This window comes from Pezoporus flaviventris, unplaced genomic scaffold, assembly GCF_033815535.1.
Source record: "Pezoporus flaviventris isolate CSIRO_AGI_PZ_B2104156 unplaced genomic scaffold, CSIRO_AGI_Pfla_v1 ptg000002l, whole genome shotgun sequence".
NCBI lineage: Eukaryota > Metazoa > Chordata > Aves > Psittaciformes > Psittacidae > Pezoporus > Pezoporus flaviventris.
Genome location: NW_026892550.1, coordinates 92,783,953 through 92,810,885, shown reverse-complemented (window position 1 = coordinate 92,810,885; position 26,933 = coordinate 92,783,953). Strand labels below are relative to the sequence as shown.

At 48.4% G+C, this 26,933-nt stretch overlaps 1 protein-coding gene across 2 annotated transcripts; it reads left to right on the top strand.

Annotated features, from left to right (window-relative positions):
* The first annotated feature begins 9,894 nt into the window (after nucleotides 1–9,894).
* On the top strand, nucleotides 9,895–24,132 carry IL2RB (interleukin 2 receptor subunit beta). Of its 2 annotated transcripts, none has more exons than XM_061445158.1 (10): nucleotides 9,895–9,934; nucleotides 11,281–11,378; nucleotides 11,956–12,082; nucleotides 13,100–13,205; nucleotides 14,110–14,218; nucleotides 15,133–15,281; nucleotides 15,677–15,848; nucleotides 18,023–18,119; nucleotides 19,754–19,838; nucleotides 21,162–24,132. In XM_061445158.1, exons 2-10 carry the CDS (start codon nucleotides 11,297–11,299, stop codon nucleotides 21,987–21,989), a joined length of 1,755 nt encoding a protein of 584 aa, XP_061301142.1. In that variant the 5' UTR covers nucleotides 9,895–9,934; nucleotides 11,281–11,296; the 3' UTR covers nucleotides 21,990–24,132. The 2 variants fall into 2 exon arrangements, with proteins under 2 accessions (XP_061301142.1, XP_061301141.1); XM_061445157.1 differs by lacking the exon at nucleotides 9,895–9,934 and adding an exon at nucleotides 9,984–10,214.
* The last annotated feature ends 2,801 nt before the right edge of the window (nucleotides 24,133–26,933 follow it).

Here is a 26,933-nt window from a genome sequence, read left to right as displayed (position 1 = left end):
ACATCACGTTTCCTCTCTGCTCCAGCCTGCTGTTGCCTCTCCCCTCCCAAACCACCCGGACAACCTGCTGCACTCACGCCTCAGCCTTGTTTATCTCACAGAGTCTGTGGAGGGAGAAAGGGGTGATACAACGTCCAAGCCAGCATTGCTCAGTGCTGCAAGCAGAGCCCCTGCCTCCCTCCATGCAGTGCATCGCAGCCAGATGCCAGCAGTGGGTTGGTCCTGCCCCAGATATCCTGTTTTTCTCACCTTCCCTTTCCCATTGCTGGCTGGGAGCTGCTGCTGGGCCCAAAGGGCTGGATGTGAACCGTGCCTGTGGCTGTGTGGATGATGGGGCAGAGCTGCATTGCTGAGGTCAGTCGTTCTACTGCCTCACATGGCATGGCCCACCTCTGACCAGTGGTGAAATGAGCTCTTGCTTAGCCATGGTGGGCTTCAGAGGGCAGCTCAGTGTGCGCCCTGCTGTGACACCCACACGTGTACCCATGCACATATGAGCCCCATATGGACATCTCTCACCTTCCTGCCAATGGAAACTTGCCCTTTGCAAGCCTGGCTCGCTCTGAAGATGCTACCAGGAGGTGGGTAGAGGGGGGCTGATGCTCCAGGATTCTTTGGTACACGCGCTGCTCCGTCACCTCCTGACGTGCCTCCCCCTTGTCCCACAAGCCCTCTGTGATCTCTCTCCATGCAGTTGTATCACAGTGACTGCTAGGGCAGAAGGTTTAAGTCAAAGGCTTCTGACAGTTTATCAACCCACAGACCATCCCGTCGCTTGAGTTCATGTCACTTAACTCACAAATAACCAGGGCACTATTGCAAAATCGCACACTTTTCCCAAGAACTCTTGGGTTGGATAAGCTAGGGAGCAGGGGGGTCCCCATCCACCTGGGAAGGCTGGGAATCCAGCTGTGGGTGAGTGGGAGCTGTGAGACTGGGCTGTTTCTTGATTCATTTAACCTACTCGCATCCATGCCTTCGAGATGCTGACCTGCATTCACCTGAAGGCTGCTGAGGTGCCTTGTCTGCCAGGGAGCCCAGACAATGCAAGCTGGAGAGCACCTCTGAGGTGGGAAGTGTGACGAAGCCTCACTGGATGCTACTGAGGACAGTTGCAATGCTCCGAAGTAGCCAGAGGAAGTGAATGACCACGGTGAGGAAGAAGAGCAGGTCTCCTGTCTGACACACATCCTGCAGGCTTCATCTTCACTGTTCTGGTCCCTGCTCCTGACTACCTCCAGGTGTTTGGCACAACGTGTCCTAGAGCAAGATGTGGGCAAAGCATCTTCCATGGGGTGCCTGAGGCTCACTGAATTCTCCTGTTTGCCCCACACATGCTTTTCTGGGCTCATGGTATTCTCCATTACAGAGATGGTTTTATTTTTGTCCCCATACATCCTCAGTTCTTCCCCTGAAGTAGTGGAGTGGGGCAGATCACAAGGAAGGACTTCCCAGGCAACCAAGCCCTGTGCCCTGCCACCACAGGCAGCAATTCAGCACATCTTCCAGGCCAAGGGCCCACAGAATTACAATTCCACACACAGCCCAAAGCACCTCCCAAGCCCTTGCTTTGCCCTAACTTCTGCTTCTCCCCATGTGGTATGCTGGTGGCATTGTTTGGCTCTTCAGAAGACTTACACAGGCTTTTACAGTTGCACCATGTTTCAGCCTTGGTCCCACAAGGCTTTGAAATGTTCTTTGTGTTTTTAAATTCCATTTGTTCAAAATATGCCAGAGTCTGAAGCACACCCCTGACCCTGGGACAAGCTTGCTTCTCACCCTTTACCCCAGCCCCGCCAACTGTGGAGGCAGAACAGCTATGCTGCCATCACGATGGCTAGACCAGGCAGTGGTGCCTTGGCTCAGCCCCTGACCATCTTGTTCTGCAAGGTGGCAACCTGAGCTCTGGGGAAACCGATAGAGGATTAATGTGTTGCCTTCTCTTTGCTGCAGGGCTGTTCTGGGCTTGTTTTTCCACTCCTCCCTTTTACATTCCTGTGCCAGCCCTCCACTGCAATGCACGGAGAGGGAGACTTCTCAGTGCAAAGTGCAGGGGAAGCGGTGGGAGGGTCAGGTGAGGACTGAGGAGGGCGAGAGGAAAAGGTCAGTGACGCAAGCCCGCAGCGCTGGCTCTCAGCTGAGCCGCACTGCTGTTTGTCCGGGGTTTGCTGTTTCTACCCTGCAACCACTCGCACATCTGGGACCACAACTCCTTCCACTACCCACGCTCTTCCTCCCCCCGCACAGGGGCTGAGGCACGGGAGGGGGGAGAGATCCTGCACCAGGCTGCCAGCATCCCTTCCAAGACCAAAGGGGAAAAAAGAACCCCAAGCAATCCTTTTCAGCAGCCGCTGGACACTGAGCATCTCTGATGAAGGAACCTGCTGCCTGTGAAATGGGTGTGAAGAGCAGGAAGAAAGGGGGGATCCTTTCTGGGGAAATGTACTGACACCCTCATCCTTAAAACATGAAAGCAATAGCACAAGTTTCCCCATAGAATTAAGGTCCCACCTGGGGAGACCATGGCTGAGGGAAGGGACCCTGGTACCTGCGGACGTGTGTTGTCCTTGGGCTGGCTCCAGGGTAAGCATTTGAATGGAGCCAAGTGCTTGACCCCCTCTGTGTTACCCCACTGTGTACGTGCATGTTTGTGTTTGTGCTCACGGATGTGTGCACAGGTGCAGGCAGAGGCCATGCCCCTTCCACCGCAGCCTGCTCCAGACCATAGGGAACAACACCTTGCCCAAGATAGCCCTCCTAGCCCCACGCTGGCTGCGACAGATGCAATTGTGCTTTTGAGCTGCAAGGAGAGGGAGGATGAAATGATGAACTGCTTCAATGCTCTGTGCCTTTTCCTGCTTCTCGTGTGGGAGGTCCTGGAGTAACAGGAAATGGTGATATTCTAAAGGGCATTCCCCTCTTGTCCATGCGTGCCACTGAGAGGAACAGAAGAGGAGGAATGTGACACACTGGTTTTGTCTTTCTCTCAAGGAATCAAATCCTATTTCCCCTAAGATCTCCTCATCCCATGTCCCAAATACAGGCAAAGTCAATGGGTGAAGAGATGTGGTGAGATGTGGCTTGGGCTTTGTGTTACAGCAACAAAACTGGAATGTATTACATGTAAAGGCCTTTGTGTCACATCTCTCAAGGAGCACCTTTAGGGTACTCAGAGACCAGAAGTGGGGAAAATAGTAATTTCCACACTGCTTGTTTTTTCTCCCAGTGGTGGTCTTGCAGCGTTCACCAGGATCTGGATTGCCACTAACAAACAGTCTTTCCTATTCCAGCCCCGCAGCCAGAAAACTGGCTTTCAGTTCCACACAGCCATACCCAAAAGCCTCACCAGGCTGTAGAGCCACTGTGCTATGGGCAGTTCACCTCAGAGAAAGGAAAAGTGCCCAGAGGAACAAGCCCACAGATGAAACCCTGAGGGATGAGGAGCCCTTTGGGCTGACCTGTTTCACAAGGCAGTACAATGCTTGGGGGAGTGAAGTGTCCTCAAGTCCTTTGGTCAGGTTGTGGACCTGGACTTCACCATTCTCTTCCATTCCTTCCATACAGGCACACTGTTTATAGCTGTTCCTTATCACATCTTCTGCCTCCCAAGGTGGTGAAGAGAGAATCAAGGGATCCTATGGAACAATATTAGAGGGGCAGATGGAAAGCCTGGATCCGGGAAACCACAGAGGAAGGGAAAGAATGGCTTTCCTGACTGAGCCTGAGCACCAAGCTGTGGGGAGACAGGCAGCTACCTCTAAACAAGTAATTTCTGTTCAGGCATTTTAATGACATGAAAGGTAATAACTGCCATAGTCACCAACCAGTGACCCCAGAACAGCTTAAGGAGGAGCAGGGGGCTGGCCTTTGGATAAGCATGACATCATTTTAGACCAAAATCAACCACCTAATTAACTCCCTTTCTAGGCAGTGCTCAGGCACAGAGGTGAAGAAAACGGAGAAGGAGGAAGGAGAGCTCTGAGCAGAATGGTGGTGGTTGTTGAAATGATTTTTTCCTGTAGAGAAGGAAGGGAAATGTGATTAAATTGGGAGCGAGCCTCACTAATCAAAGCACCGGAGGGTTTATTCTCAAGAATCTCCTTGCAGTATCATGTCTTGCCTTCAAGCAGTTTTCAATGTACAATAAATCTCTGAATTCTTCTCAATTTATTAGATCTGAAGCCATCATTGCTTCATATTAGGCTTGTCAAGCACACAAGCCCCTCTAACTTTAAATAGAGAGAGAGTTGACACATTGGCAGGCTGCAAGACAGAGCAGGGCTGTATCTTTCCAAGACCGCCCAGGTAACAAGGTAATGATTTCCCTCAAGGACAAGAGCAGTCACTGGTGCTGAACAGCAAATTGGCCAGCATTCAGCTCATTATCTTTCTCAGGCACAGATTTGGCGTAAGGCTGGTCTCTGAATCAATGCTGCCCTCCTGTAGATCATGTATTTCGCACAGGCACTCCATCTTCAATACAGGTCCATGACCTGTAGATGCTCTGGCCATGCATCTTCAGCATTCAGCCCCAGGGAACCCTCAGGGACTTGCACAGGCATGGATTAATACTGGAAGTCAATATCCCCACAGACTTGGGCAGTGGACACCTGTATGTGATCAAGGATCTGGTGCCTGGTCTGTGGATCTCAGTTCTTGAAAAAGATGGGAAGGTGTCCTTTACGCCCCTTTCTCTGTGTGGAAATTGAGACACAGAGAGGATGTGAGACCTGTACAAACATGTTGACAGTCCCATGGGTACACTACCTTCCTTCCAGTTCAGGAAGGATGGTGAGTTTTCCATCGCAGATGAACCATACTAAGAAAATCTGCATTCACAGATGCTGCATTAGATTCAGCTGGCAGAGATCACTTGCCACACTGCTGTGGCTCAAATGCCTGCTGTTTGTCCCATACTGTGTCCACGGGATCAGAAAAGGGCATAGGTACTGGCCTTCTTTCATGTTGCTGAGCCCAAGGGCACTGAGGAGCAGAGAGTGCCAGGCCCAGGGTCCTCAATGACCCTTCTGTGACAGCCCAGGTCTTCCATGAGTGTGTGTATGCAGGGACTCCAGGTCTGAGCAGCCCTTCTGGCACCACAAGCACCCATTAGGGGGGCAGGCATCCACACTGAGTAGCTTTCTTAAACCTTTAATCTGCTGCATGGGCTCCAGTCCTTCAGACCAAAGTCCTGGCACTGTCTAGTTCAACCTAAACATATTGAGGAGCCAGGGCTCAGGTTCTGAGTGGGGGCATCTCATGATTGTCCCGTGCTCGTGCTCATGATTTCATAGCTGTGTGTTCACAGCCAGACAGGCTAGGAGTGAAACTGCTCGAAAGCAGCATGCTTTCCCTCCCACCCTTGTTTCCCCACTTCTCTGGTCCTGTGACCATCACTGTCAGAGAGTGAAAGTGAGCACCTCCTCCATCCCCTCCCACCTGTAGCCCCAGACTTGCTGTGGGTGATGGTGCCTGCAAATGCCTCAGCTTCCTACCCCTTCTATCCATGCTCTTCTGCAGCCTGCAAGGCTAGGAAATCCCTACTTCTGAACATTTTGTGTATTCAAGCATGTATTTGATGTCTCCTGCTTTTATCAGGCAGATCTATCAGGACACTTTCTTTGGGACACAAGTTGGAAGGGAAGGAACAGGAATATCATCTGGTGTGTAGGTGGGCTTAACACTTGCTGCCCAGCATGGTTATTCTATTGTGGTACCTGATACAACAATTTAAACTCCATTGCTTAAATGCTTCTTCACTTTAACATGGTGATGGAGATTCAGCCAATGGCAGCATTGAGCCTGAAGCAACAATATCCCTAGGGATGATTGAGCAGGAGGAAAAAAGCCCTCTTTAATGTCAGCCTAAGGTTGCCATTTTGATACGAGACAAAGCCTATTTTAGTCTTGCATTGTGAACAGATTCAGTAAAGAGCTCACTGATACACCAACCACTGGTTCCCCACAGGGCCATTTTTATAGACATTTTTCGGAGTAGAACCACAATTTAAGGGGAAAATAAGGGCAGATGTAGAGTGATGTAGTTTTCAGAAGCTCACATATATGAACGGCAGGAAATTAAATGTAAAGGTTATAGTTAAAACAACATTATTTGGAAAGTACCAGACCTACAGAGCGTCTAGAGGCCTTCACAGTGTATCCTGTCAGGAAGCAAACTTTGGTGGCCATTAGGGCATCTCTGCCCTCATCCCCTCACCTCCTGCTCACTCTGCACCCTTCCCACTGCTCCACTCCAGAGCACCATGGGATCAGGGCACTGAGATGGATCTATAGAGCCTCTCACTACACTGAACTTACCCCTGGTGAGCTGGGTGGTTTGTAAAGCACAGGCAAGGCATCCCAATTAGCCTGGGACTCCAGTCCCAGCTGAAAGCCAGCCAAGGGAAGGGATGTGCCTAGCCTGATGGCAGCTGATGAGTTGAGCAAACATGGTGTAGCTCGACACCACACAATGCTTCATGCTGCTTTGCTCTCTTTATTCTCTCATTCAACTCTGCCATTCTGCAGAGACTCTCAGTAGACGCGCAACTAGAGATTGAGAAACTTCAACAGTGCTGAATGAAAGCAGAATGAAGGGGGAAAGATGAGCCTGTGCATAAGCACCTGTCCCAGACTTGAGGATCTTTAAAACTTACACTGCCCCTGAAACACCATTCTGGCCCAAACAATACCTTTAACCAAACCTCCAACAGCACACTTTTACCTGCTTGCTTTAACACAAAACAACAACGCTGACTAGTGAGTTCACCCATCTCAGTCACCATTATGAGGACAGGAAGGTAATCACAAGAACACCTTGCGTGTGTTTTTGACAATGTGGGTTTGGCTTCTTACATTACAAATGGCACCATCTCTGGTGTAAAGGAGATAAAAAAGTGCTATATTCTCAGCAGCACAACTTCCTGGTCAATCAAGTTTGAAAACTGTGCATATAGCAAGTGTATTTATCTGCATCAGATGGAATCTGGACACAGTCATGGTATCATGCCTGGGTAGGAAACCCTTTCCTAATTATGCCGTACAGTTGTTGCTTTAGTACATTTTAAATGGTGTTTCCAATGGAAACCAGACATGCTGAGCCTGTCTGTGTCTACACACATTGGTGTTCGGCTGCCTGTTAGCTGATTCAACAGAGCATTCCCCTTCCTTTCACAGTTTTAGAAAAGTCAATCAATTCCAGTCACACCTGGCAAAGGTAGACACCTTACTACTGTTAAGCAAAGGTGGAAGGAGAGCTGGCTCTAGATTAGGAGTCTCAGTGGGAAAATCTTCAGTGTGACATCAGTTCTTACTACTAGGTATCAGAAAATCTGCATGAATATCTAGTGTAGAGACCCAGATCTAGAAAAAACAATCTCCAAGGAACTGGCTGCCCTTTAGCTTTCGTGAGACACCCACCTGGAGTATTGTGTGCAGTTCTGGTGTCCTCAACATAAGAAGGACATGGAGCTGTTGGAACAAGTCCAGAGGAAGACCACGAGGATGATCAGGGGACTGGAGCACCTCCCATATGAAGACAGGCTGAGAAATTTGGGGTTGTTCAGCCCGGAGAAGAGAAGGCTGCATGGAGACCTCATAGCAGCCTTCCAGTATCTGAAGGGGGCCTATAGGGATGCTGGGGAGGGACTCTTCATTAGGGACTGTAGTGACTGGGTAACGGGTTAAAACTTAAACAGGGGAAGTTCAGGTTAGATATAAGGAAGAAGTTCTTTACTGTGAGGGTGGTGAGGCACTGGAATGGGCTGCCCAGAGAAGTATTGAATGATCCACCCCTGGCAGTGTTCAAGGTTGACAGAGCCTTGGGCGACATGGTTTAGTGTGAGGTGTCCCTGCCCATGGCAGGGGGTTGGAACTAGATGATCTTAAGGTCTTTCCAACCCAGATCATTCTGTAATTCTATGATTCTCAGATGAACAATAAAAAATGGGCTCTTTGTGCTCTTGTTTTCCCAAAGTGATCTGTAGTTTGAAGGAAACTGCTGATTTCTCAGTCTGAAGGACAAATGGGAAAAATGATGGTTAACATGAGTACTCATTCCATTGCAGCCACAAAGCTGGTGATACCAAGAGGATTTCATTGCTTCAGCTGAGGACTTCTGCACCAGAGCAAGCTGCATTCATTTTAAGAGTTCCTGGGAAAGGTGGTCTGTGCCCTGATAATACATGCCATTACAGCTCCACCCTGGTGGGAATCTCCAGGCTTCAACCACCACAGTCAGCAATTACCACTGCAGGAGAGCACCAGCCCATCCTCTCCCCTGCACCTCTTCAACAACTGCTGGCTGATCAGATTCCCTGGTTGCCCTCACAATGGCCATATCAGGAGTCTTCAGATGATAAGCAGGAGCATACAAGTGGCACCTCTCAGACTCCTGGTCCATGCCATGCATGGTAAGGAAAGAGGTGTTGCACTCCTGACTGCTGGCTAAGTGAGTGCTTGATGGTGGATTAACTGCAGTGCTCCCCCAGAAGTGGCCATGAAGATCCACTATTGCAGCCTTCAAACCACTGTTTTGCTCCAACACTGTTTCTGTTTGAGGTCTAATATCTTCTGAGATCCACTCTCTGGGCTGGTTGCCTGTGACTAAAGACTCATCCACCTCCCACACCCTTTTTCCTCTACCTGAAACCAAGATCCTTTTGTTAAAGGAGATCCCATCCTCCATGTTTATAGAGTCTTTAAAAAGGAACTGCCTGCAGACCTGCGATTAGCCTCCTACAGCTTTTGGTCAGCAAAACCTGCTTGCTGGACCTCAGCTCAGGCCGTGAGCTGCTCTAGGAGAAAAAGGTGAGGAGCGTGGTTACCACTGTGTATATAAACAGAGATTCTTGTCATCTGGCCCCACACCAGCGGCCATCTTCGTGCAGCCCAGACCAGACAGGAAACACAATGTGCTGCACTTCGGAGAATTGTATTCGTGCATGGAAAAAGAGAGGTGTGCAGGAACACGTATGCATACACATGCCTGTGAAATGGGCAACCATCAGGCTGTGGATTTGCATTTGTGCCTCTGTCTTGGCTTTGGATATGATGGCAAAGTCTTCACCCAGGGTAAGATGTCTGCCTGTGGTGAAAGACAGCTAAAACTAACTTGCAGGGACCATTAGAGGTTATATATCCGTGAAGGTGAGGGTGCATGAAGCTCTGGAATAAGATGGGCATATTTTGTGCATCTCTATCTGGCCTGTTGAGTGGACAAGCTATGCCAAACAGGCACTGAAGGTACTGCGGGGTGGTGCTGCCTGCCTGGACTAGCTGCAAGGCTCACATTGGAGGCAGTGATTCTTCCTTCTGTGGAGCGAGTGGGGTGTACCACTGTGTAGGGAGGCCACCGGATGGGTGTCCCTGTGGTGTCACACCACCTGCAAGTGTGAAGTCTGTGCCTCAAGCTTGTTCACACTCAGCACTGCCCTCGTTCCACTCCCGCTCAGACCCAGGATGGATCGTCTGAAACTGGGGCAGTGATGTGGAGGCTGGTTTCATTCTAGTGTTGATTAGGTCAGCGTCTTGAGTTATTCTTCACAAAGTGGTCCATGGTATTTCTATGACAGACAGACTGCTGTCCTCCATTTCAAAGTGATCTGTGCACCTGTGCAGACCCTGAGAGTGATTTGAGCAATCTGCTTGGGTGTATGGAAAAGAAAGCTGTGGGTCTCTTGCCCGTGTCTCAAGAGAATAGGTCCTCCTCTCTCTCTCTGGCTCCCCAGCTATAGTTACAAACTGGTCCCAGTACATACGAGCGCTGCAAACTGACACCTGATCCCTCCACCCTTGTTTCTGCACCTATTGCTTTACCAGCAGGAAGTAGGACGTGGTTTGGGGCTTTTTATTCTCGGCCTCACTAGCCTTTTCGATACTCTGGGGCCTCGTCTCATTCTGACAAGGCAAGTGAGCTGCAGCTTCCTGTGCAAAGGTGAGAGGGAGAAGACAAATAGAGACCGTGCATGTACAAGACCGTGCATGTACAAGACCATGCATGTGCAGAACCGCCAGGCTGGAAGCAACTCTTGTGCCAGCAGCACTGGCTGACACCTGGACATGCACTGAGCTAGGATATCCACCTCCATCCCTCTCTGTTCTCCTCTCCCCGTTCCCCTCACTGTTTGATGTCCAGCACCTGCATTCACCCAACTCTACGACCTGAACCCCGGGGACTCCCTTCATCAGGACCTCTTGGTGCCCACAGCTGAAAGGTAAAGGGGGTGATGCCAGCTCTCTCCCATATGGGGGTGGCTGATTTGAAAAGCATCTTGGAAGGAGTTTCAGTCTGACAAACTGAATGTCACGGTTGGGGAGGGCTGAGCACTTATTTATCTCTCTGTCTCTCCACAGTCCTCTCAAATCATACTCTGCATCTTCACAACTACACCGCCTGCTTTCTTTCACTCTCTTTCTCTCCCCTTTGTCTGTTAATGCATTGTCGTCATGTTTTTCTTCCTCTGAACCTAATCTTTTATCATGAACGGAATCAATATTATGCCTCATGCCAGCCCTTTATAAACCCTCTCTTCCCACCCCCTGGTAGTCCCAGTAGGATCCAGCTGGACTATGTCTTATTTAGCTCAGCTCTGCCTGGGCTCCAAGCTTGATGAAAGGTGAGCACGGCAGGAAAGCACAGCTTCTTCCAAGGCAGTGCAGGATGAGGATGCGAGGATGGTGCTTGGTTTGTACATGACTATGTAATGTTTTGTGGTATACTAAAGCCTTGACTTCCCAGAACCTGGTAAACTCCTCCTTCTCCCAGATTTCCCACCCTGTCTGAAACAAGCTATTCAAAACCTACCTCCTAAGCCATGAGCTGTGTAACTAACTTTCGTCAGTTGCAGCCAGAGTCCCCACTTACTCAGCAGGCACCTACTTATTTCAGCCCTGGGGCTTACCAAAAAGAGATCCTCTTCAAAGCACAAGCCATGTGCGAGCAAGGCAGCACTCTCTACCTGAGTCAGCAAGCAGCCTGAAACAGCACATGCAGACTGCTGTGCACTCACACATGCATTTTCAGGAGGCACTACTCCTGCAAACAGCCTATCTGTGCTGCACTGAAAATTGTTTCAGTGCTGAGCAAAGCACCCAAGGCAGGAAAACAATGAGGTGGTGAGAGGAGAGCACGAACTGGAGTGGAAGAGGTGTTAGTTCCTGAGCCTGGAATATTGCCACTGGCTTTGAGCCCTACCTGAGGACAGTGAATACCTCCTGCGGGATGACATCTTCCTAATTTGCATTGCTGAGACATGTTGGATGGCATCTTTTCTCTTTCAGTGTGTCACCGGTACAGATGAAGCCTTCTTTGCTGCTTCTATGTCATCTCTGGCTGTTCAGCCTCACACCTCTCTCCTGGGCATCAGACTCAGCACAAGGTAAGAAGTGATTCTCCTCACCTATGCCAGCTGCACAAGCAGGGTGGGGAGTCAGACAGAGGAGTGTTTGTGTCACGGTCTGTTGTTGTGCCAAGTTCATGTTGTAACATACAGCCAGAGGAGGCTGTAACAGCTACAGATCTCTTATAAGCACATCAGCCTCCAAGGACAAGAGGTAAAGGGTTCAAACTTAAACAGGGAAGCTCAGGCTTGATATTAGGAAGAAGTTCTTTACTGTGAGGGTGCTGAGGCACAGGGATGGGTTGCCCAAAGAAGTGGTAAATGCTCCATCCCTGGCAGTGTTCAAGGCCAGGTTGGACAGAGCCTTGGGTGACATGGTCTAGTGTGAGGTGTCCTTGCCCATGGCAGGGGGATTGGCACTAGATAACCTTAAGGTCCTTTCCAGCCCTAACTATTCTATGATTCTGTGACACAGAGGAGTGGTTCTGCCTTTCTTACTTGGAGACAGTTATCCAGCAAAGGAGTCAGTCTGTAGTTTGGGATGGGGCAGGATTGTCTGATATGATGGTTAATGCTAATTCAGCCATGTTACTGTCCATATCTTCTCTGCCGGCAGGTGCCTCCAGCCTCACTTGTTGGTATGACTCACGGGCAGCTCTCTTCTGCGACTGGACCCCAGGCAAGGACCTGGCTGAAGCACCATGCCAGCTGGAGATTTTATCCAAGTTACCCTTCTGTGACAGGTGGGTGACTGGAGAGGATGAGGAAAGCCAATGCTTTGAATAGGAAGTGTCCTGGGAAGTTTAGAACTTGTCAACAGTGTAGGCTCTCCCTCCCCAGGCCAGGCTTAGTGGAGTCACAGACCGAAGTGGCTTTGTCTTGAACTCCATCGCTAACCTCATGTGGTCTGAGATGTGGGCCACTGCTCAGTGTTTGCTATCTAACAGTCCCACACTGTCTAGCACAGCCCATCTTCCAGCTCCATAGCTGTGCTTGTGCTTCATTTCCCAAAAAATCCCTTTTCCTTGGTAGCCACTCTCTGGACTGAAAGGAATTTTCAGTGGAAAAGGAGGATGGGGTGGGTGGAATTAAAGTTATACAAAGTCCATTGCCAGGATGAGCTGGGATGTTGCACCTTGAGTAACAATAAATGAGGTAAAATAATTTTCCCCTTATCTGCCCTGGCCCCTTCATCTCTCTTAGTTCATGATGTCTTTCTCTCCCACATGTCTCCCAGTAGAGGGGTAGGTGTGTGACCAGTACTACAGTGGGAGCTGGCTAAGTCTCTGTGCTCTCCAAGTATGACATCTCCAGCCAAGAGACTCACCAGCTTACCCCAGGGCTTCCCTGGGTGTCTGTCGTAAGGAAAGGCTCAGTGTGATTCTGGCAGTGTGTGGGTTGCTCATGACTGTCATAGAGACACCTTCAATGCGGTGAGATGGGCAAATGTATTCTGGGGCCTGGTGCATGCACCTAGAAATCCACAACATTTATGCTGCTCCATGTGTGCGAATCACAGAGACTGGGGCTGGAATTTGGACCAAATTTGGAACCGTGCTATTGCTTGACCAGCAGGGCTCTAGAACACCACCTCTCACCACCATCAGCAAGTCCAGGCTTGATCTGGCCTTACAGCTGGAGCAGGCAGCTCAGTCTGATACCCCCTCAGCTGTAACTCCACAGATACTTTCCCAACCTGTCATTCCCTGTGCCATGCGAAACAGCTTCCCAGCTCACTGGAGTTCTGTTTAAAGTCCCAGGTTCTCTCTCTTCTCTGAAAAAATCAAGAAGCACTGTGAATTACCCAAGGCAGAACACACAACAAGACTGAGGAGATGCATCAAGACCTTCAGCAAAAACAATAATGTGAGTAATTCATTTGGGATATCCTGGCTAATGACAAGGTGGACTTTCACATGGGTTTTGGGTATATAAACAGTGTGACCCCCCAGCATCAGTGTAAAAAGCCCAAACCTGACTGCAGTTCTAGAATTGGGTTTGGTGTTGTATGCTAATATACCTCGCCCCTGCGCGATCCCCTGCAGAAGGGATTGGCTTCATTGTGAGCTGGGCCATGCCGGACAGACCACATTCAGTGTCCCATGTCTCAACTACTTGGTTTTGTCCCTAATCCCTTCTTCTGAGGAGGGATGGACATCGCCACCAGCTCTGAAGTCACCTCTTGACCTCATTTCCTTGAAGAGGTTAACACCATTTCCCTGATAATTAATTGTGATAAACTCACAACCAGGTCTAATGACAGACAAGCTTTCTTAACATTTGCACATCAAGTGCAAAGACAAATTGCATGGTTGGTAAACAGCCCCAAAATCTTTTCTTTCTAATCAAGCTGATTTCCTATTGCTTATTTAATACTATACGATGTATGTGGGCCTTTAGTATCATTGCATTTCAAGAGTAATAGTTAAAGTCATCTCAGTCTTATCAATGAAGACAAAATGTTTTAGTAAGAATATTTTTTCTCAATAAATGTCACTCATGGAATGTAACTCCTTTCCTCCTTAGTCAGCACATACAGCAATCCTAGCAAACTGGCATGTTGCAATATTTTGTGCCCTTCTAGCCAATGAACAACAAAATCCAACCACATGAAATACGCATCTTTGATTTCTCACTCACCTTTCAGCCACAGATATCGTCCATATTTATTGTCAAGTGTTCCTAAACCTCTTATGTATAGGCAATGCTTAGAAATATGGGTGCTTATTGATGAGCCATCACTGTCACTAATGGTAAATTTTCTTTGCAGGCTCAATGCTTCACCACTGCAGACAGTCTTACCATGTCAGTCCATTGCCAGGTTGGAGAGAATAGGTCTGTACCCGTGCAAATAGAAGATTTCAGTCCACTTGCAAACAGTGAGTACTCATCTGTCTTGCAGTCTCTGAAGTTTCCATATGAAATGAGAGCTAATTTCTTTTCCCATCCACCCCTATGCAACACCATAGCTGATTTTAGACCAGTGTCTTTTCCTCGTCCGCTTCTACAACTGACACAAATGAAGCAAGTTTATTCCTGCCACTTGCACCTCTAACATGCAGCATCATGCCAGCCACTTCCTGTCCTGTATCTGGGACACTGTTAAATAAGAATGCTTTGTGCTAGGACTTCTGGCTTCAATGTTAGCTCAGTTGACCTCCTGAAAAAGACATGGTGCAGGAAGGAGAGAAAGTCTTGCATCTCTTCCCCTACCCCTCCTACCACATATGTGCTTCCACCCTCTTTTAAGCCAGCTTTGGCATGCACCAGTCTTTGCTGAAAGAGTTCAACTCACTAATCCAGCAGAAAAACATCTGCTTGGGTCATTTTTTTGTTGGATGCGTGAGCTTACCTCATTCAAGGAGACATCCAATAGGGCAGCTGCAAGGTGAGGCTTAAGAAAGCATGGCTAGAGTCAGGGGTTGGAAAGGATCACCCTGGACAGTCTGTGTAACTCCATGCCCTGTGGCTGTAGTCTCTGTCCATACAGTTGCCTTGTGGATCAGCCCCACAGGACAGGATGCATGACCATGGCTGATTGATGGCACTGACTGCAGGGGCCACTCTCACAGGCTCACAGGAGGAACTGCCTTTAACGTAGCCCAGAGACAACAGGCCTTTTGCTGTCAGTGACAGTGGGGAAGAAGAGGAAACAGAGGGAGGGAGCTCACAAACTCTCTGCCATGGCTGGCTGGAGCCTTTGAGCACAACCAAGACACCAGCCCTGCTGCAATGAAGTCCTGTTATGGACAGACAGTGTGGAGGTATCAGCCCTGCTCCTTTTTCTTTCCAGTAAAGCTGAGGCCCCCAAGCAATCTTCAGCTGGTTCACAAAACTGAAAATACATACAACTTAACATGGAGCCTGAATATCTCCTCTCACTATTTGGATGGGGAGCGGGAATACCAAGTGCGGTACCGAAACACAACTGAGTCCTGGCAAGTGAGTACAGAGGGGGGTACTGGACCTGTCACCATACAAAGGACCTGCTCCTGTGGCACCTCTCAGGATGAAACCAGTTTTGGTGAAGCTGGAGAGCAGATGACACCCCCCATTCTTTTATCTGTGTCACCTGCTGCTAGCGTTGGTTGATGACATGGAGGCAGATGGGAATCCTATTTTACTTAGTGCTGTCACAAAGAAATACAGACAGCTCCAGGGCAGACTGAAAGGGGTGAAAAAAGCAAAGTGAGGAAGAATTTTCCTCCAGGTTGGACAAGCAGTGCATGAGGTGTAGGGATCTGAGATAGGTCCTCTGTGAGGGCCTTGGAAGGGATGGTTACGTGAGGCTGTAAGCCAGGGTTGTTGATGACGCTCTAATTTTACCCTGCTCCCAGGAGGCCAGGAACTTCACCATTATGCAAGACCAGATGTGGGTGGTGTTTGAGAGCCTTTCACCCAACACGAAATACGAGGCAGCTGTCCGTGCAAGGCCAAGTGCCTCAAGCATCTGCAAAGGCGTGTGGAGCGACTGGAGCGAGACGATACTGTGGAGGACTCATGCTGACCGTAAGGATCAGAGTCAGGCAGTCTGATATGGAAGGGAAAACAGAGACTCGGGGAAAACGAGGTAGAAGCACCAAAGCAGTCTGAGAAGCTGAAGGAAGATGGGTAGGGAGGATGGTGTTGACAGCTTGAAATGTTGGAAACCATCTGTCTCTCCTAATCCATTAGGTCAGGCTGGCTCAACAGAGCTTAAGGACAAAGACTTCTTGTCCCCAGCAGAGCCCCTCTGACTTCCAGAAGCCAGGGAATATCCACAAGATGTAAAATAAGGACTGCTTCCCCAGAAGCAACAAGGCCAGATGTCTGACCTGCAGAAGCAGTGGCCAGGACTGGCAATTTCCCAGGTACTAATGTGAAATAGCAACATAAATCCACCTTTCTCAAATGGTCCAGTTCTTTGGAGCCATTGATTGGTGAGATGAAGTAAAACAGAGTGCTCAGTTCCTGAAACAAAGGACACTGGAACTGGGAAGCAAAGTTGAGCAGAGAGTGGAAGAGACTTACACACATAGAATCATAGAATAGTTAGGGTTAGAAAGGACTTTAAGTTCCAGCCCCCCTGCCATGGGCAGGGACACCTCACACTAGTCCATGTCACCCATGGTGCTGTCCAACCTGGCCTTGAGCACTGCCAGAGATGCAGCATTTATCACTTCTTTGGGCAACCCGTTCCAGTGCCTCACCATCCTCACAGTAAAGAACTTCTTCCTTTTATCTAACCTGAACTTCCCCTGTTTAAGTTTAAAACTGTTACCCCTTGTTCTATCACTACAGTCCCTGATAAAGGGTCCCTCTCTGGCATCCTTGTTAGTTCCCTTCAGATACTGGAAGGCTGCTATGAGGTCTCTACACAGCCTTCTCTTCTCCAGGCTGAGCAGGTCTGTTGAGACATCAGTCATTGCTGTGAACCGCATCATTGAGGACACCTCCAGCTTGAAAGACAGTGCCCTGAGCAAGTCTCTTCAGTGAGTGATTGGCTGTGGTCTCTGTCATTTCTTTTCCAAAAGATAAGCAGATGGAGGTTATTCCTTCTCATGTCACCCCTACTCTGCCCCTGCTCAGCCCCTCCTTGTTGTGCCGCCTGGTGCTGGTATAAACAGAGGAGTTATGTTTAGAAAGGGCACTGTGTTGCTGTGGTGATCAAATTTTGACAGTGTGTGATGTCAGTGAATAGGATACAGCCGCAAACAGTTGTCATAGCAACCAAGACCCAAAGATAACCAGGGTACCAGAGGCAGAGGAGACAAAGTGATCTGAGTAGCGTCTCAAGGACAGGCAAAGAATGTCCTAAAAATGTCTCCACCTTCTTTTACTCTTCTCTGCTTCCTCACAACTACTCCAGAGATGCTCTGCAGGCCCAGACCAAGGGCTGTGAGGGATGGAGGGAGATGAGGGGCAGGCAGAGGAGGCAGGAACCACAAGAGCAAGATCAAGAAAAGGTGCACTAGGAAGATGTGTGTGAAAGAGACAGATTAAGAAAAGTTTGAGATGACACCAGACGAGCCTGAGGAGTGCTGGCAGCACTGGCAATGTGGGAACTCAGTCTCTTTCTCCTAATCCAAGTGCTAAAGTATGATGGAAAGCTGTAACCTAAAGCTTTCTTACACTTCTCCAAAGAAAGAAGGCAGTCCTTCGACCCCTAACCTTCTCCATCCTTGGCCCTCCTGCCTTCTCAAAGACCCATGACTCTGTCTCCCCCATTGACTCATAACACCATTTCAAGCCTCCAGTCCCACTTAAGCTGATTTTAGGACTCATTGCTTTCCTCTGCAAAGAGACAGATGTGTTGATGGGCACTTCAACTACTAGACTGTGGCATCTTACCTGTGGCAACCCCCAGCTGCGGTGCTGTTATAAACAGAGAGTTCAAGCTGTTTAGCACAAATTACCTATTAAGTAGACTCTGAAACCCGTATCAGCTCATAGGCATTCTATACAACACAGCAGAAAATAGTTCAATTTATCTGACCTGTATATTATAATTGTATATATTATTATACCAAATTATTATAAAGGCCCTGTATTTTATAATTATGCATAATTTTGTACTATTATATAAAATCATAATATAGGCACACTTTGATCACCTTGAATAGCTATGGAAGGGCTGCAGCTCCTACCTCCAGCATCCTGGCTAAATTTTTACAGCTAATCCCTTGCTCTCTCTCATCTTGCAGAAACATCCCAACCGGTACTGCCGTTTCTTATAGTGAGCACTTGCATCTTCGTGGTCATTGGAACTGCCTTCCTTATTAACTTACGGACCCTGAAATGGTAAATGAGAGTTGTTTTCCTCTCTGTTCCTCTCCTGTGTTCTGTGTGTCTTCTCAAAACCCAGCCTATTTTTCACCTGGTGTGATTCAGGATAGAGAGTGACTTAAAAATATGGTTTATAGCCCAGCCCTTTGAGGCTGGCATTTGTCTGGGGAGATATATCACCACCCAAGATGATGTGGTTTTACCACCATCATTGCACTGCGCCACGCTCCTGTGACCTGGTGCCATGCCCTTGCTGAATTAAAAACAGCTGCCTTAGAACTTCTGTTGCACAAGGATTACAGTGAGAAGTACAATTCTGCCTCTTCCTTGTCTGTGCAGTCCTGAAGTATCTCATCGCATGATGGTAAACATCTACCTGATGCTTTAAAGATCTCTTTGTCGGCGTTTCTCCCCAGACATTGCTTTTGTTCAGAACCGAAAGTGTCTCGCAAGGTTACCCCATACAGTAACATAGAGAGTGATGGCGAGGTTGGAAAAGGCCACAGGTTTTCTCATCTTAGGGCAGGGGCAAGGAAGCAGAGTGCTGATGTTCATGGCAGGGAGCAGGGAGAAATATTCTCAGGGATGAGGCAGCAGAGCCTGGATGACTTCTCTGTAAGGATAAGAGGAGAAGCATGCTGAAGGAAGATGGATACTGAGAAAGTCACTGTGTTTTACCTTAAGTCATAACATGAAAGTGAGGAAGTGTTAGCTATATGGCACAGAAAGAGATGAAAAAACCTCTGTTCTTCACAAAGTATAATTAACCGCGGGGAATTGGATGGAGGATAATGCTGAGGTAAGATGCAAGGGAAGGATTAGACATGCATGAATAAAAATAGCATCTGCAGTGATGTAAGGTAGTTTATATGCAAGAACTAGCAAATTCTGATGCTTCAGAGAGTACACTGATTGCCTCCAGAGGTCAAGAGGGTTTTTCCTCAAAGCATCCCACAGCAAAGCTTCAGAAAAGAGCTGACAAGATCAGCCAACCTCTCTGAGGGGCTGAGAAACAGATTAGATCGCTTTATGATGCCTCAGGGTGACAACAGGCTGGTTCCAGTACAGTAGAGGCTTCTGGACTGCTGCAAGGCATACTCAGATGGCTTGCAGGGCCAGTGTGTCCTAGCAATACCATGTAGCATCCCGCTAACAGGACAGAGAGTTGTGGCCACAGCTTTGCCAGTGATGGTCCCACTCAGGCCACATGGTGCTCAGAGTCACTGTGGTGTCAGCAAAGCAGAGAGGGGGCAGCTCACAGCAGATGAAGCTTGGAAACAAGGGAGACCTGCCCAGCTTGTCACCAGGATACGGCCTTAAGGGAGCAGGTGGAGAAGTTAAGGTGACCAGCCAAGGCAGGGAAGAAACCAGCGAACTGTTGGTTGTGCTTCCCCAGGGAAAAGGCTAAGGGCAATGTATTTTCCAATACCAGATTTAACTACCCCATCTCTATACAACTCATCCCTCAGCTACTGCTTTTTAGTCCACTCAAGAGCAAAGACAGCCCTCAGCCTTGCTCTTATTCTACCTGTTCCCCACAGCAGAGTAACACCCATGAGCTGCAATACTTTCTCCTATCTGTATCACAGTGCCAGATTGGTCAGGATCAGGGCCCGCTTCAATCCTTCTTCTCATTTTCTTTTCTCAAGGTTTAAGAAGATCCTGAAAATTCACATCCCAGACCCCGAGAAGTTCTTCCCCCCACTTGTTTCAGTTCACGGAGGTGACATTCAGGTATGGGACTGGGGATGGAGCCATGAGGATATGAGTGAGCAATGAGGGAAAGGAGGGTCCAGCTAAACATGCCTAAGGGCAGGCAGGCAGTTTTGAGACCTACGTATGCACACCTGGCACATGTGCCTGTAGCACCAGCTGCCGAGTCCTCTGCTCGAAGGAAACCTTCTGCCCTTCCAAAACCTGACACTCGGCTGAGGCATCTCTAACTACAGAACTGAGAAATAGCAAACCACACAAACCTCAGCACGCTGCTCCCCTAACAGGGAGCCTGGGAGAAAACAAGGGGCTTGCAGCAGGGAGCCTGGCCTCTCAGGTCCCCTTCAACCCCGCTTCAGGCCCTCCCTGACTGTTCTAGGCTGCCTAGATCCTCCCCAGATTTCCTGCTGTGATCTCCTCCTCCTGGCTCTGAGCCTTTCCTCTGCCCCTAATGTGAATGGCCATCACTCTGGGTGGTGCTTCACTGTTTTCTGAATTCTTGTTGTCTCTTTTCCTTCTTTCTCCACCTCCACTTTCTCCCTTCCCCTGGTCTCATTGTGAGTGCAGGCAGCTGCAAGTAGACAATTACCATTCTGTGCAGCATTAAAGGGAGTGTCAGATGCAAGGCGTAGGAGGGGATCCCAAGGGGCATCTCTCTTTAAGAAGGATGGAAAAAACTGCAGAAGGTCCAGAGGACAGCAAAGCTTTGGAAAAGCCTAAATGCAAAAAGGCTTAGAAAGCTTGAACTACAGGGGAAGAGTGCAGAGTAGGGCACTGGGGGTGTGCAGTGGGCACTGAAGACACTTTCTCAGTGCAGAAAGGACTAGAAAAAGTGGCTTTACTGGCCATAAAGGCAATGAAGTTGGATGTAACCAAAACCAGTTAGTTTTTAAGGATAGATGCACTCATAATGAGTGTGGAAATCTAGGCACAAGGGGTCTGGGAGAGCACTTCAGACAAGAAATCTGCACAGTGCCATGCAGATGTATCAGAAACTGGTTCAGCACCTAGGAACAGATTGCATGACAAGCATCTCAGTACTGCTTTTCATGTTTTCACCTTCATCTTACAGCCTTGTAGCGTTTTTTTCTTCTTTTAATTTTATCCTCCATCTTCCATTCACCCTCCAGAAATCTCAAAACATAGGCTTACAAGATCCACTTTTGATTTCAAAGTGACAGAAAGACATAATTTCCCTGTAAATCCTGCAGATAAGATATCATGAATGCGAATTTCCCTCCCCACCTTCAGCAACTCTTGCTTAGACAGAGAAAAGGTCACTTGATGGCTGTGGGTGCTCAGGAGAAGCACCGAGTGTTAAACTTTGTGTTTCTTTCCCAACAGAAATGGCTCTCCTCCCCATTCTCCACATCTTCCTACTGTGTGAACAGCACAACCCCAGAGATCTCCATGCTTGAGGTGATGCAGAAGAATGACCAGGAATCACAGCTTCTACTTTCCAAGGGCACCCTAACTCCTGAACCACCCTTAGAAACCAGTGGCCACTCTGTATCCAGCTGCTTCACCGACCAAGGCTACTTCTTCTTCCCCCTTTCCAACTCCTTTGAAATTGAGCCCTGCCAGGTATACTTCACCTACGAGCCTTTCACCCAGGAGGGCATTGGCAGCGGGAATGGCAAGCCTTACTATGCTCTACCCTCCCCAGACCTCTGCACGCTGGCAGAGGACATGCCAGTGTTGTCCCACAACTTCTTGCACTGTATCAAGCTGACCCGGGGCTTACAAAGCAGCTCCCTCATGGAAAAGATGGAAGGAGAATCCCAGCAGGCCATGGCTATTTCTGGGGTTCTCCAGTCAAGTGAAGGCACCTCGCTAACACCAGTTCTGAAACAGAATGAGAAGGTGATGGACAAAGCAGCCTTACAGCCTCCTGGGGCCCCGTGCCAGCTGGACACTGACTTTTCTCACCCACCAGACCTGGATGACAGCAATACTGTTGATGTAATGGAGGGGAATGGGGAGGCAAACCCCCCGACTGACCCCTGTACACCAGCAGTACATGATACCTCTTCTTCCTCTCAGCCTTCACCTCTAAGGCAAAGCCAGAATGAGGATTCATGCAGAACAGCCTGCTCCAGCCAGGCCCCAAACACTGGTGCCTACCTTTCCCTGAGGGACCTCCAGTGCCAATACAGCTATTGCTCTGTCTAGGATCTGCCTGGAGGAAACCCACAGGTGGGAAAGGCCTTCCCTGCAGGAAAGGCTGGAGAGTGAGTTTTCCTATTCAGGGCAAGAATGTGGCTTCAGCATCAGACCCATTGGGACTGTTCTTTAAAGAAGCTGGAGAGACCAGTTACTCTAGAGGGCTGCAAAACCAGAAAAGGGATAGGATGGACAAGGTGTAAATTCATGGATGTCTAAATGAGTAAACACCAGTTCCCAAGGTAAAGTGTTAGTGAAACAGACCGCTGGAAATGAGAGGACATTTTGTATGGAGAGCTAGGCTAGTGGGCAGTAAATCAAGAGATGGAAAATGATAAAGGCACGTTAAAGCTGTTCAGTGGCAGCACAGCTAATGGAGACATATAAGCCTTAGTCTTATTCTTAGGCATACAGGCAAACAAGGACTCACCTTTGTAACTGAATCTGTTTCTCTTCTATTACTGGATCTGACAGAATAGAAACCCCTTCCTGAACTGCTCAAGTGCCATACCAAATTGCACCAGCTTGTTTTTAACTTCCCAGCTCCTTAGTAGGAGGCTGTGCCAGCACTTCCATGCTCTGCATCTTGGTGTGAAATAGCACTCAGATTTGATGCCGAGCAGCCACATGGTCCATTTGCCTCATCCCAGCCTAAAAACCTCTAACAGGAGGGAGAAATGCCTGAAAAGGTAGACAAGAGATTTTGTACAAGGGACAGTAGCACCGCTGGTCAGTGCTGTGGCCAGTGATGAAATGGACGAAGACATCTGACCAAGGGTATAACTTTTCCTGTGATGTCCCCACTTCAGGTTTTAATCAGATATTACATTCTAAGCTACTCAGTCCAGCTTTGGACTTGAGTCTCTAAGGTAGGCTCAGAGCCCCAGCTGTGTCAGCTGTCTAAGGCAATGCAGTGTAAAAACAAATCCCCATTATTGGGTTAAAAATAGTGGGGAAATCCCCCTCCCCCCTTTCCCCCAGGTCTGATGATGGCAGTAAAGAGAACGCACACAATTTCCCATTCTTGCTGCAATATTTTTCATGAAATCGAAAGCCTCTCTGCCCTGCTGGCAAAATACAGTTATTTGACTACGATAAGCTGATTGCAGAGTAGTTCATCCCACATCCTGTATTAGTGGAAAACATCACAACACTGCTGCCCATTCCTTCCATTGCTCAAGGGAAACCATTGCCTAATTAGCAGCAAAGATGTGGTGAATAAGCCCAGAAAACTAACCCACAAATCAGCACCTTTGCTGAAAAGAAAACCCCAATCCACTCACAAAGAATGGGGATAGCAAAGGCCACATTGTGTTTTTTTCTTTTTCCTCTGCATTTGCTGATCTCATTTCAGAAAAAGCAGCTCAACGTGGAAGAAAAGTGGCAAGGCAAAGGAAGACAAGCTGTTCTGGTTACACACATCCCTGCATTTAACATCTGTACTGTCTATCTGCTTTCTTGCATATTTCTGGACTACTCAGCAGTGGGAAAATATCAGCCCTGTGCTAAAGATCCTTCTTCTAAGATTTTTTATATCAAAAAGGTCAAGGATATCAAACTCATTAATTCTGTCACCCCTGTGAGTATCACTCAGAACTAATTATTCCTTACCCCTCTTTGTACAAGCATTGAGCTTCCCCGTTGTCACAGTTCCACACTGTTACCTGACCTTGCATTATGCAGACGGAATATCATTATGAATCCCAGGTGTGGGGTACCCACTGGCTTGGATTTCACCACAAAAGTGCTGCTCAGAGGAGCTGAACCTGAATGTAACTGAGAGGGATGGAGGAGCTAAACCTCTCCTCTCATCAGCTTCTTCACCACCTGCATCAAGACGTGGACTGCTCCGTTGTCTGCAGGAGACAACGGCTGAAGAACACCCTACAGCTTCCTGGATAAGGAAGCACAAGGCTTGCCCAGCTGCTTGTTATACATTCAGAATCTTCCCAGATGGACTTCAAAAAGACGTGCTGAATCCCATGCCCCTGACAGGCAATTTGCTGTTTTACATGGGCCAAGTATCCTAGTTGTACTGATGATTATCCTGTCCCAATGTAGATCTTCATAAGCTTTTTAATTATTCTCGCTTCTGAGTACAAAAGAAAAACTTTCCCTCTTTGCAAATAAAATAAATATTTAGTAATCTACAGTGTATTTCTGTCCTTTGGTGTGGGGGGAAAGAGTTAACAGCTTTTCCAAATAGATGACTACACAAAGCTTTGCTCGATATACCTTTAGCCTGCCTTCCTCCTTGCTCCCCTCAGGGAATCGGCCACCTAAAACAGAAAACAGAGTTGGAGGTGATCCTGCCACAAGGCCCTGAGGACCATCCTGCTGGCTCAGTACTTTCTCCCCTCCTTGTGAAAATGCTGACAGGTTTCGAGCTGGCAAGCTGTTAATACTGCATTCGCAGCCATGCTGGGTGTGAATGCGTGACACGCTGCAGCAGGAAGTGCTCAACATCAGATCTGACAATAACTGGACCTTTCTTCCAGGAAGACAAGATCATGTGGTCCTGTATGTGAGTAACCCAGGTCTAGAATACTAGAAGCATAACACTCTCAGTGATACGGCGCCCTTTCTCTGCTGACTCCCCGAGAGCTCCTCTTAAATGTCACACGGGGAGCGGTTCCCTCCAAAGCCAATGTGAAGGCATAGCGTATGGTTCACAGAACCACAGAGATGCTACAATAGCGTCCACCAGTACCGAGGGAAACTGAAGGGGAACACCAGTATTGTGTGGAAAATATTGAGCTAACAGCCACAAACATGAGTCCTCTCCTTATCTTAAGGCTAGGGACAGCAATGATAGCTGTCACATCTCACATCAACCTCTTCCCAAGATACCTTGTTCATACATAGACATTAACTCTCAGTCCTCTCCCACATCCCTACTTTCTTTTTACTATCAAGAAGCAGAAAGTAAAGGGTACTTGCAGTAAAAGAATTCGTCTGAAGTCAGATCTGATCAAGGTTTTGGGTCCTTGGTTGATTAAAAGCCTGTGGTAAGTTTGCTTAGATAGATCAGATTGAGAGTCTACATTTTTTGTTCTGCTGAAAACAACAGAGAAGGAGGATGTTCCTTTCCAGGAACGTTGAACACAAAAGAGTAAGATCTCTGGCACTGGAAAATATCCTCAGCTGAGTTCTGACCCACTGTGACAAACCCTCATAGTATGAACTTGGGAGAGTTATATACATATATATATATATGTCTACAGACATAGCTAGTCCCCAGTTATCTGGGGAAATTTTGGATCAAAGTAACTTCTAAAGAGAAACCTGGTCTCTTAAATCTCTTGGGCAGTTCTGAAAGCAGCTTGTAGTGCCGTTGCGTGTCTCATTTTCCCATGTGTACAGCAATGAGTCAGTCGGGCTAACGACATTGACATATTCCCCAAAAAACCCTGCAGATTTTCATCCACATTTAACATTTATTTACTAGAATCCACTGTGAGGCAATGAGAGCAATGGCTTTTTGATCTTCTTGCAGTCCTGGACTAAACCTGAAATAGTGGCAGAGCTGAAAGCAGCTATCCTTGCCCAGCTGCCAAACAAACCCAAATGAGCTCTGGCACAAAAGAGCTCAGCCACAGGTCAATGTCACTGGATGGAGCTCAGTCCCAGATTGAGAGTCGCCCATGTGCGCATTCCTTCCACCCATTTATTGACAGAATAACTCTATTTACTCTGCTCTAGCTGGATTGTATTCCTTTTTTGGAAAACAAAGGGGCATGTACAGGGCTGCAGGGCTGTAAGTAGAAGGTGGTGCGCGTAAGGTAGGTGAGGAGGACCTGGGGCTAGAGGAAAGCAGCTGCTGCAGGGAGCATTGAGTGGCTGTGCAACGGAGTGCAGGGAACCCAGTGTCTGGAGAGTGGCCATCAAGAAGAGCAAGAAGACAAGACGTAGGCAGGTTGGGACTGAGAGACACCGTGCTTTGCTTTCATCTGCATGACCACTGTGGTAACCAGACCCACTGTCTACTGTCATCTTCCCTCCTTCAAGCAATCTACACCTGCCAGCCAGCATCTGCTCCATCCCTGTGCTGGGGAGCACACACCCTGTGCTTTGTCTCTCCCTCCAATGGGACCAAGGAGGGTAGCTAAGAAATACAGCTGTTGCTCAGCAGCTCCTTCTCCCACAAGGAAGACAACGTAACCTATCTGCACCAGCCTCCTGGTTGTTCTCTGCACGGCTGGAGGTGCTTCTACCCTGACTTATTCCAGGCTCAGCCTGCAGATCTTATCCCTGCACAAGCCTCCAAAACCTCCATTTCAGAGAAGAAAAACCCCATTGTACGGGGTGCACTGACACATCGCAGCAGGACAGCGCAGGACAAAGGTCGAGCTGAAGGGATATGGCACCACATTATTGATCGCTGAGACAACCTTGAGCTTGGGTAAATAAATGTCCTCCTCTCTCCCCCCTCTCCATGCATGTGTGAGCTGGCTTGCATAGGGGGTGTGGGCCAAGCCTCACAGATGGCAACAGGCTTCAAAGGTAGGTCTGCAGCTCCAGGGGAAACCCCAGTGCCTACCATCAAACCTTCTAAGAAAGAGACTCTGCTGCTGCTGCTTCCTGCCTTCCTGCCCCTGCCCCTGCCCCTCTGTCTGCGGTTCTTTGCTTGTACCTGCTGTTTCTGAAGGGATGCTGTGATAGCAGAGAAGTGCCTTTGCTCTGCTGGACCGCCCAACTTTGTTCACTGGCAAAGAGATGCTCCCCAGGGGTTGCATAGAGGGGTGACCCATGAGAAGCAAGGGAGGGCAATCTCTGCTGGACCTGTTTGTACCATGTGCCTCTCTAGAAGGGTGTATTAGAGCAGTAGATATGTGGCTGATTGTCCAAGTGCTGATGTTCACCAAGCTGGGTTTAATGTTTTGAAGTGAGCTACCTGATGCTTGCTTTCTGCAAGTGTGTTTTCATGTTGCAAGGCAGCCTGGAGGGCTTGGG

What these genes read in the sequence shown, in the direction of transcription:
- IL2RB (XM_061445158.1), top strand. Translation starts at nt 11,297, where the DNA reads ATGAAGCCTTCTTTGCTGCTTCTATGTCATCTCTGGCTGTTCAGCCTC. An exon ending in AAGTTACCCTTCTGTGACAG is followed by an intron (nt 12,083 to 13,099) that starts GTGGGTGACTGG and finishes TTAAAGTCCCAG; the next exon opens with GTTCTCTCTCTTCTCTGAAA. An exon ending in TTTCAGTCCACTTGCAAACA is followed by an intron (nt 14,219 to 15,132) that starts GTGAGTACTCAT and finishes TTTTCTTTCCAG; the next exon opens with TAAAGCTGAGGCCCCCAAGC.